At 35.6% G+C, this 11,332-nt stretch overlaps 1 protein-coding gene across 1 annotated transcript; it reads left to right on the top strand.

Annotated features, from left to right (window-relative positions):
- The first annotated feature begins 2,797 nt into the window (after nt 1-2,797).
- Nucleotides 2,798-9,622, top strand: LOC125825316 (sodium/pyruvate cotransporter BASS2, chloroplastic). Its single transcript, XM_049504659.1, has 12 exons — nt 2,798-3,018; nt 3,103-3,187; nt 3,277-3,394; nt 3,475-3,516; nt 3,593-3,769; nt 4,388-4,515; nt 6,221-6,302; nt 7,301-7,352; nt 7,489-7,586; nt 7,694-7,852; nt 9,012-9,101; nt 9,218-9,622. The coding sequence occupies exons 1-12, from the start codon at nt 2,904-2,906 to the stop codon at nt 9,293-9,295; spliced, it is 1,224 nt and encodes a 407-aa protein (XP_049360616.1). The 5' UTR covers nt 2,798-2,903; the 3' UTR covers nt 9,296-9,622.
- Nucleotides 9,623-11,332: the final 1,710 nt, after the last annotated feature.

Genomic DNA, 11,332 nt, shown 5'->3' with positions numbered 1-11,332 from the left:
AACAATGCTAGAATATATACACTTCTCCAACTTCTTGCTTTCCAATCCTCCTTCTAGCCATTTGTCTTAGCCTACCCATCCTGGAACCGATTCTTGTTCTTTTGTTTTTGTTTAAAATGCTGATATTCTGGGATGCTTAATTGTGCTTTTGCAAAGAGTATGTTGGTGCCCAATATGGGCTTAAATGACGTGTCTTCTGATTTTGTTGTCCATCTTGCTTATGTGTGACTGCTTTCTGTTGTTACTTGTTTGGATGGCTAATATCCTTAGATTGAGAGTTTCTGTTGGTTTCTACATATGTGTGGTGTCGCCCAGTGTGGCTATGAGTCTAGTTATGTCTGTGCATGCTTCCACCTAATTCTACCTATCTATTTGAGATGTCAAAAGTGGGAATATGTTATCTGGCTGTGTTGTGTAGGATTATACAATGCAAGTTAAAAGAGCCATGGAGGAATATAATTTGACATCATCAAAAAAAGGAGAAATTGATGACATGATAACTCTTTGAACAAGTTATGATAATGACAAAGTGAATCGGACAAAGTGAACCAGGTTCACAATCCATTAGCAGAACCAACACGGGAATTGAGAAACCGCACAAAGTGAACCAAGTTCACAATCCAGTAGCAGAATCAACGTGGGAACTAAGAAACCTTATTAAAAGGCAAAGACTCCTAAATAAGGAAGAGAAAAGAGTCAGATATACCTCTCAACTTTGTCATTTAGAGCTGATATATACCCCTCGTTATGAAAGTGGCTCATATATACCCTTACTGTTATACAAATGGCTCACATATACCTTTATCGTTACAAAAAGAGTTCACATATACCCTTCATCTAACAGAAGTAAAAAAGTTAGTTTTAAATTTATTTTTGACTTTAAATTTAAAAAAAATTCATGTAGGGGTATATAAATGATCATTCTAACAAAGTTCAAAACATATATTAATCTTTTTCATACAAAAATTATTTTTTGACTTCTTTGATTATCATTATTCGAGTTCTTTATTCTTTTTTCATTTAATTTTTTAGTGTAAAGAAAAAATTTAAAACTAATTTTTTTTTGCGGCTATATTGTAATTTAGTTTTTGTACTTGTAAAAATATTTTAAAATGGGGCATCTATAATAAATTTTACAAGAAAATTAGTGCAACATAAATAAATTTGACATTCAAAATAATAAATTTAAATTAGTCGTTGAAACCAAAAAAGTAAAAAAAAATTCATGTGAGGAGGATCAAATATACCCCATATGGATTATATTTTTTTCAAAAAAATAATTAAAAAATAAATTAAAATTAATTTTTTTACTTTTGTTAGATGAAAATGATATATATGAGTCATTTGTATAACTGTAGAGATATATATGAGTCACTTTCATAACGAGGGGTATATCAGCTCTAAATGACAAAGTTGAGAGGTATATCCAACTCTTTTCCCATTAAGGAAAATAAGTCCAAATGAATCCTTAAAAGGCAAAGATTCCTAAATAAGGAAAAAAGTGCAAAAGACTCCTTATAAGGCAAAAACTCCTAAATAAGGAAAAAAAGTTTAGAAAACTCCTTATAAGGAAAGGAAAGCTTTTTGAGGAAAAAGAATTACTTTCCTTGTACCATTCAACTAGGGTTTTATCCACCCTTATAAAAGGATTGTTGACAAAGAGAATCACAGTTTTTTGCACAATCATAAATCGAGAATATTTTGCAACAAGAGCTTGTGCAGCGCTGAAAACAACAAGACAACAAAAGAAAGAAAAACTAGAGTTATGCTTTCTTTCTAAAACTTAGTTTACATTGTTTCATCTTAGAATTATTGTTTAGGGATAATTGTTCTAAGTGTGGAAGAGAATTTGTGAGAATTGTAACAAGAAGTGAGTTGATTTCTTGGAGAGTAGAGAAACAATTATAGTTAATTGTTAGAGGAGAATTGTAACAAGAAATGAGTTTAGCTTCTTGGAGGGTAGAGTATTCGATTATAGTTAACCGTCGAACAATTTGAGTGAATTGTTGACTCTTTAATTATAGAGTTTTAATCTAAATTGTCTCTTTGAAGTTAGTGAAGTTTCGTGAAAGCCTACGAGGTGTAGGTTGTGGTTTTTCTTTCCTTGAGCAAAGAGATTTTTCACGATAAATCTATGTTCTGTTTGTTACTATTTATTTATGGTAATCCAACAAGAACCTGATTCTTGTGTAGGTGGTGGTTTAAGTTTCTTCACAAAAATTTACACAAGGATGAATATTGCAAATTTTGAATTAAATCAGCGATGTTTTTTTTTTAATCATTATTGTAGCAAGGATGTCATTTAGGTTTGACTAGCAAAAACTTTCCACATGAACCATATTTTCCAAGAAAGGAATGGTTTAGATGACTTCCTTGCTAATGAGGCTTTTATAGCAATGAAAGAGATGTTTTGTATACTTTCACATAATTACTTGTACAAAAATAGAAAGTGTTGAACATTGATAAATATGAGCAAGGATGAGAACAAAACAAATCAAATGACATATATACTTCATGAAGCAATTAATAGATTAGAAAAGAGGGAGCATAACATTGCAGAAATGAAGATTGGACAAAAAAGTAGCAGTCATTAGAAAAATATTCATTCATTCATTCATAGATTTTAGTTTGTCTTATTCTAGGTGATGCAATTTCTAATTTAGATATTTTCTTATTTTAATATTAATAAAATAGAAAAAAAATTTGTAGAGGGATATTCTTGGGGTGTGAGATTTGGATAATCCTCATATCATCTTGTGTGGTTCATTGGTTTCCACGAGTTATAGAAAATCTGCTATGTTGGACCCATCTGATCTCAGTTTTCCAGCTCGAAAACCCCATGGTTACTAACCTAAGTTGAACCGACCTTGCCCTCAACTCAGTGATCTCTCCTCTAATCAACAATGGCTTCTCTGTCCAGATTTATTGGAAAACAATGTAAATTGCAGTGTTCAGACACACTTCAACGACCAAGTTATGGGTTTTGTGTTAGAAGGAGTCCGACCCATTTGAGTATGGGTATGTACCTCGTTTTCTTGACTCTTTTTCTCTTGTGATTTTGATTATTGACTAGAAAAGTGAGTTAACTCTATTGTATTTAAGGTATGAGAAATGGAGATGAGAGTGGAAGATATAATTTGTTCATCAATCAAAATCAAAATAAGCCTTTCCTAGTTCAATCCCCGTGGTTAGTGTTTGAGATGGAATTATCTTATCTCCCTTTTATTTTTATTATATGTTTGTATTTCTTATTATGGCTGCCACTACTATGTTTAGCAATCCCAAAATATTATGTTGCGAGGCAGCATCAAATGTGTCTGGAGAGAGCTCTTCCACTGGAATGTCCCAATACGAGAAAATAATTGAGACTTTGACCACCCTTTTTCCTCTATGGGTATATTTCAATATCATTTTCCTCTTTTCATACTTTTTTGTTTATACATAACCTCATTCAAACTTTAATTTCTTTTCCAGGTTATATTGGGTACAATCATTGGCATATATAAACCTTCTGCGGTAAATTCAATAGTTGCTATTTGCAATTTTTCCGTTTACGATAACTTCTAACTGATGGAACATGAGAATTGTACAGGTCACTTGGTTGGAAACAGATCTATTCACTCTGGGCTTGGGATTTCTAATGCTTTCAATGGGTTTGACACTAACATTTGACGACTTTCGAAGATGTTTAAGGAACCCATGGACTGTAGGTGTTGGATTTCTCGCTCAGTACTTCATTAAACCACTCTTAGGCTTCACCATAGCAATGGTATTTCTTCTCTTACCTCATTGCGTTATTCATTTTGTCTATGCATCATTTAAAGCATATTTGTATTGTAAGTTTGAGTTGAATCTTGTGAACACTTACATTCTAACTTAGTCAGACTCCTAGAAAATCTTCAACATGAGGGTAGTGAATGAAGATCAGCTTGATTACACCCATAATTATCTTATGTGAGATTTTTTTTTAAAAAAAATAAGGCATTAGAAAGGTAGAGTGGCCTGTTAGAAATATTTTTCTATCATTGTTTGCTTTATTGTTTTTTGTTATATTTCTGTTATAGTTAGTTCTATTAGCATTTAACTAGGTTCCACTCTTTATGATTTCTTCTCCCTCTTTTGTAGCCAAAGAGAACTTATTTATCCTCTAGAAACATATTTTGATTCAGTATGCAAGTTTGACCCCAACTTGTTTAGGACTGAGGCGTAGTAGTTGTTGTAGCTGTATGCAAGTTTGACCTAACTATTTAAGCATGTTGATGCTATTCGTCTCTCTGGTTGTTTCTGTTGTTCGTTAGCAAGCTCTATGCTCTTGATTCTACTTTCTGATATCACTCCGGTTAGCTAATAATAATTGTTCTCTTCCTCCAATTGGTATGATCTGTAGGCTCTAAAGTTGTCCGCCCCACTCGCTACTGGTCTGATCTTGGTGTCATGCTGTCCTGGAGGCCAAGCTTCTAATGTGGCAACATATATTTCAAAGGGGAATGTAGCCCTCTCTGTTCTAATGACAACGTAAGTAGTTCAATCTACTCTGTGGGAAGTTTCTTACTGTCAATAAGCTTTGCTATGGTCTTGCAAGCCATGCTTTGTTATTGATGTGATGACATTCATTGCCAAGATAAAAGTAAAGTATGACTAATTTATAATCCAGAAAAGTTAAAGAGTGCAATTTTATGTGTTTAGTAAAAGTCATGGTTACCCATTACTAAAACAGATGCTAAACCCTAACAAATTAGATATTAGATCCTGTGTTGCAGATGAATTTTCCCAGTTTCTTGTTTGATTTGATGTGAACTAGTCCTATAATATTTGTTCATTTCCTTGTCTTATATCAGATGAAAAGGTGTAGGTGGCACTACTTTGCTTTAAAAGGTCACTAAGTTGGGATAGTGTATACAGTTACTGAAAGCTTTAAGGAAGTAGCGCACCTACATTTTGACTATTATTTATAATTCCACTTGAATTAATTTTTGTATATAAATCTGATCCACCTGCACACAAGGGTGTGACCTAGTAGTCTATGAAGTCGGTGAGAGCCATGAGGTCTCAGGTTCAAACAACAGACACAAAAACACTAGGTGATTTATTCTCATTTACCTGGTACTGGTACCTGTTGCTGGTAGGTATGTCGTGGAATTAGTCAAGGTGCGTACAAGTTGGCCCGGACATCACAATTAAAAAAAAAAAAGAGAAAAGGATCCACCTTTCTGATTTGCAGAAGTGTGGAGCCTAGTCTAAACTTAATATTAACCTTTAACTTTTTTATCCAGAAAGACAATGGACATAGTAAAACAAAGTTGATCTGAAATTCATTTGCCAATGCAATCTGCAAATATCTGATTGTTGTTTTTGCGTTGTTTCTCCTTCCTAATGACAGGAAACCATTGATTTAGGTTACAATTTCTTGAATGCTTAGAGCTTGTTTGGATGAGCTTATAGCCAAAAGGCACAAGTTAGGAATTCTAACTAATTATTTCTGGCTTATTTTTGTCCTTTTGGCTTAAAAACAAGAGCTTGACTGTACTTTTTTATTTTACCTGAACTCTACAAAAATACTTAAAAGCTCTTAAAAAATAAGCCTATACAAACAAACTCTTAGGAGAAACATTATCCAGCTTGTGCCATTATAATTAAATAAAAAACCATGCGAAAGGTCCATGCTCCTACCAGGTTCTTTCTTTTGCTGGTAAGTGTTTATTCACTGTTAGCATCTGAATAGTTCCATGCCTCATGACATCTTTAGAGATACATGTTGAAACTATCTCTACATTGCACTTTGTGGGCATAAATGTTCATGGGGGAGAGGGTATGTTTGTGGCCTCTGGCAAACACCTGACCAGATGATTGTTAGCCGATCATAAAACTTAGTGTTTTTCCCAGATCTTTCTTTCTTTTCAGGATAGTGATCTGCAACCACATTATTAGAAAGACAGTGATTGTAAACGGTGGTAAAAGAAAATTCATCATAGGAAAGTGAACGACTGCACTTGAACTGTCAACCACTCTACTTTAGCTTCCTGGGTCTGCAATAGCTTTTTGAAGCCTCTAGAAAGTGATGCCTGTTAAGGAGAAACCAAACGCATGCTATCATTCGGTGCAAAATTAAGTTCACCTTTACAAGAAATATGCATTTGCATAGAACTGTGGAGAACTAATAAGCTAATGGCCAGAATCTTAGAGAATTTGGGGACTAAGGGTTTCTATGGCATCATTGCAGGTGTTCAACAGTTGGAGCTATTGTGATGACACCCCTGCTAACTAAGCTTCTAGCTGGTCAGCTTGTCCCAGTTGATGCTGCTGTAAGTGACCTGTGCTGTTGCGTTCAGTATTTGTTTCATTTATCAAAATGTACTCATGTAAAGTGCTTGATGTACGCTATATCAGTCACACATCTGAATTTATCCTTTAAATGTATGTTGTACCAGGGGCAGCTCAACATAATTTGTGGCCTAAAGCGAAATTTTTATTAGAGGCCTAAAATCTGTATAAATTTTATCTATATCTATTTATTTTTCTAAATTTCTAGACGTAAATTACTACTTAATATCTTTTATATAAATGATTTTTCAAACACTTTTTTTTTTAATTATTAGTTTTAAGTAAGATTTTATCAATTCAACATTGAAAAACATCCTTTTATTGAGACAATTATTATATGAATTATTAACACAATTTTATAAGTAATAAGTTGATAAACTTTAAAGATAAGAGTTAGAATCATAGAATTTGATTCAAAAAGTTGATAACTTGGTATACCTACTTTAATATGAAAATTAACAAATAAATTAAAAAAAAGAATTTGTAATGCACTTTGTTCAACACTTTTCGACTATTGATTCATATTTTTGAGAGTGTATTACTCTAACTATCAAAGATTTGAAGAAATAGAGTGCAAAAAGAGTTACAAAGGATAAATAATGTGAGTGTTAACGAAGAAAATGTAAGAATCCAAAACAATGTTTCCTTAATTTCTTCTATTTGAATGGGGTTAAGATACATAATTTTTTATTTATAAAAATTTGAGCTAATGCCTAAAATTTAATAGGCAAGAGCCGGCCCTGTGTTGTACACTGGAGAATATCTACACTATGCCTTGCACACACACCATAAATAACCTACCAACTCCACCAAGCTTATTTTGGAGTGTAACACTTAACAGCACCAAAGTATGGCTGTTTAAAAGTTGGATTCTACCCAAGAAAGCTGATAGCCCTCTAACTTCGGTGATTAGCATTAAGTTTTGTGGTTTGCTTATAAAGACTTTCTTCGAGCCAATGGTCTTCTGTTTTCATTCCAGGGTCTTGCTATCAGCACCTTTCAGGTTGTGCTAGTGCCAACAGTTATTGGAGGTAACTGGATATTTAAATATTTCACATTTTCTTTGATAGAGAAATACAATAGGAAATCTGTATTTATGCCAATCTTGCTTTCATAGAGCTTTAAATAAGATATGCTATATAAACTCAAGTTCACTTTGTTTTGCAGTCCTATCAAATGAGTTCTTTCCTAAGTTTACGTCAAAAATCGTCACCATCACACCTTTAATTGGAGTTATTCTGACTACTCTTCTTTGTGCTAGTCCGGTAAGCTTGAAAAATTTACTGACTAGTTTTAGTTGAAGGCATATTGGTGGTCTCTCTCTTTCTCTCACATTCTACGCTAACTCAGTTTGTATATCTTTTCTCTGAAGATTGGGCAAGTCGCAGATGTGCTGAAAACTCAGGGAGCACAGTTACTTCTCCCTGTGGCGGCCTTGCATGCTGCAGCCTTTTTTCTGGGTTACCAGATTTCAAAATTTTCATTTGGTGAATCAACATCCAGAACTATTTCGATAGAATGTGGAATGCAGGTAGTTATCTTTTTGTACTTCTCAGCATACCAATGAACTAATCTCTGTAGCCATTCTAATACCTGTCTTGTCTTTTATTCTCTTTGGTTTCATCTTAAGCCGTACTATCTTCATTTCCCCTAGTTGAGCTCCATACATCACCATATTAAGAAGAATTATGTGATGGGTGCCTGATAGAGTGATAGTAAAAAGTATAAATCATGCAAAACGCTACCTAGTATATGTTTCACTATTTTCAGAGGTGGAAAATTCGCTTTTTCTATCCTATTCAATGATGTGAAATGTGCTCGCCTTGTTGCCTTTGGCGAGAGGCGAGGCCTTGTCACCTATTACTGGTGATGCAAGGCGAGGCAATCTCGCAAAGGCAAGGAAAGGTGAGTGGCGACGCAGCGATAAAAGGCGACAAAGGCATCACACCTTTTGTTATTTCTTATAGAACTGACATCAAATTAAATTAAAAGGAAATATTAGGGACTTCTCTTCTTCAAAGTTCAGACTTCAGCACAAACCATGACTCTCTTCTTCTTCTTTTTCGCGGCTCTTAACAGTAGGCAGTGGACTGTGCACAGTTGCTCATTCCTTTGTTTTGCATCCCTTTATTTGTATTTTCTTCTTCTTTCAATTTAGTAACTACTATGGACTTTTAGTTTTTGAATTGAAATATTTGCTAATATGTTGTTGCTATTGTTATTTTTGTTATTTATATATGCAATTAAATATTTTAAGTTTTTAGTATTAATTGGTCCCTGACTTATTAAAAGCATGAGCTTCGCCCCTTTTCGCCTTTCGCCGTACAAAACACTGATCCTATTGAAGTATCATTAACTTGTGATAGTTAGCAGTATAAGATTCTACTGTTGTTAATTCTTAGGAACCAACATTCCTTCTTAAAGTGGGGAATGGGAAAAGGACACTTGAATGAACTCTTTATTTAGAATGCTTATCATCTTTTGTGGGTTGTTGTTTTTGGCGAGCATATTGTTCCCTAAATTAATAGTTATGCATAATAATTTGTGATATCAGCAATAAAAGGGGGCATCATCTTTTTGCCAGGTCATCCAATCGTTTTACTATTACATTTAACAGAAAGTGTTTTGATGAAGTCTAGATAATGCAAACTATGGGGAAACTATGTAACTCTTGTCTTTTGTGTGCACAGAGTTCGGCACTCGGATTTCTACTTGCCCAAAAGCATTTCACAAACCCTCTTGTTGCTGTACCGTCTGCTGTTAGTGTTGTCTGCATGGCAGTAAGACTCTGTACCCTTACTTTTTTCATATACATGTTCATATGCAACAACTCTCGTCTATTATACTCCAAACATAATTCTTTTCGATGTTCTCTCATCGTTACCATGTTTCACAGCTTGGTGGAAGTGCTCTAGCTGTGTACTGGAGGAATCAACCAATTCCTGTTGATGACAAGGATGATTTTAAGGAGTAACCTCCGCTGCTGCTGCTGCTTCTTTACATGTCGTTAGTTTGTGAGATGAAGTTGAAAGATCCGGAGTCATGCAAATGCATGGTTGGTAGTTGTATGCATTTCTTTGCTGCCTCTGTAATGAAACCTAAATTTTGGACCTTAGATTCAATTTAATTTGTTAGAAACATTAGCACAGAAGGGCCTTCCAAAATGTTTTAGATAAATTGGTATTGAGCGAACTGCCCATGGCATTGTAAGCCAGTTTTAGTGCTTGTAAGGCTTATTCCAAGTAAGGTGATAAAATGGGTCAAATTTATGGTTATTCGCTCGACTACCTCATTTTAATTGGGTTGGTTATCCAATTATTTAAAAGTGGATCAAATATTGATCAACTCATATAATCCATCATAAAATGGGGTGGTGTGGGGGGGTGGGTGGGGGGGTGAACTAAGCAAATACCCCATAAATGCAAATTAGTTACAAATATATAACTAATGATAGAGAATAGAGAGGTCATAGTCCTTCAGAAGCTCAATCCATAGACGCTGCCTTGAATTAAGGTCCGTTTGACTCATAAGGTATAGAAAACTCCTATGATTAGTGTAGATCTCGCAACAAACTCCAAACAGGTAGTACCTCCGGATCTTAACCCCAAAAACTATTGTCGCTCCAAGTCATGAGTGGAATAATTGCGCTCATGTAGTTTAAGATGTCTCGACGCATAAGCAATAACTCGGCCTCGCTGCATAAAAACACAACCCAGAACAACATCACAATATATCGTGAAGCCCTCGCCCTCAACTGGAAGAGTCGATATAGGAGCAGTGGTCAGCAACTCTTTGAGCTTTTGAAAGCTCAACTCACACTCTTCAGACCACTCAAAAGGAATATCGAGATGAGTCAATCGGGTCATAGGTCCTGCAATAGTGGAGAAGCCCTCCACAAAACCTTCTGTAGTAACCCGCTAATCCAACAAAGTTCCGCATCTCAGTCACTAAGGTGGGCCTAGCCCAATCACGAATAGCCTCAATATTCGTCGAATCTACCATGATGCCATCCTTGGACACGACGTACCCCAAGAATGCTACAGACTCAAGCCAAAATTCGCACTTTGAGAACTTGGCATAAAGTCATTGATCTCTCAAAGTCTGGAGCAGAATCCTCAAATGTTGCTCATGATTCCTGCTCCGCGAGTATACTAGGATATCATCTATGGACACTATGACGAACGAATCAAGATACAGCCTAAACACCTATGTCATCAAGTCCATGAAGGTGATAGGGGCATTAGTCAACCTATAAACATCACCAGGAACTCATAGTGGCCATATTGAGTCATAAATGTTGTCTTAGGGATTTCCACTGCCCTAACCCTCATATGATGGTAACCAGACATCATATGAATCTTCGAAAACACTACGACACCCTAAAGCTGGTCAAACATATCATCAATCCTAGGAATAGGGTAACCGTTCTTCACCGTCACCTTATTCAGCTGCCTATATTCAATACACATGCGCATCGTCCCGACCTTTTTCACAAAGAGAACGGGAGCTCCCCAAGGCGATACACTTAAACCTGATGAATCTCTTACCCAAGAGATCATGAAGCTGAACACTGAATTCATTGAGCTCTTCATGAGCCATCTGATAAGGCAGAATAGAAATAGGTCGAGTACCTGACTCAAGCTTAATAGGGAAATCATTATCACGCTCTGGGGTAGGCTAGGTAGGTCGGTAGGAAACACATCTACAAAGTTACGGACAACTGGAACTGGCTCAACAAGAGGGACCTCCCTACTCACATCACACAAATATGCCAAATAAGATAAACACACGCTAGTTACTAGCCTCCAAGCCCGAATAAAAGAGATAACTCCAAACGTTATGCTACAACGAGAGCCCTGCCACACCACCAGGGGAATACTAGGCATGACTAAGGTAACGATCTTAGAGAAGCAATCTAAGACCGCACGGTAGGAGGATAACCATTTCATGCCAAGAATCATATCGAAATCAAGCATACCAAGCAAATTAAGGTCAGCCCGGGCGTCACGTC

Source organism: Solanum verrucosum, unplaced genomic scaffold, assembly GCF_900185275.1.
Source record: "Solanum verrucosum unplaced genomic scaffold, falcon-dt-bn FXZP01000051.1, whole genome shotgun sequence".
In the NCBI taxonomy this organism is placed as follows: domain Eukaryota; kingdom Viridiplantae; phylum Streptophyta; class Magnoliopsida; order Solanales; family Solanaceae; genus Solanum; species Solanum verrucosum.
Note: the sequence above shows the minus strand (reverse complement) of the source record. Positions and strands in the feature narration are given on the sequence as shown.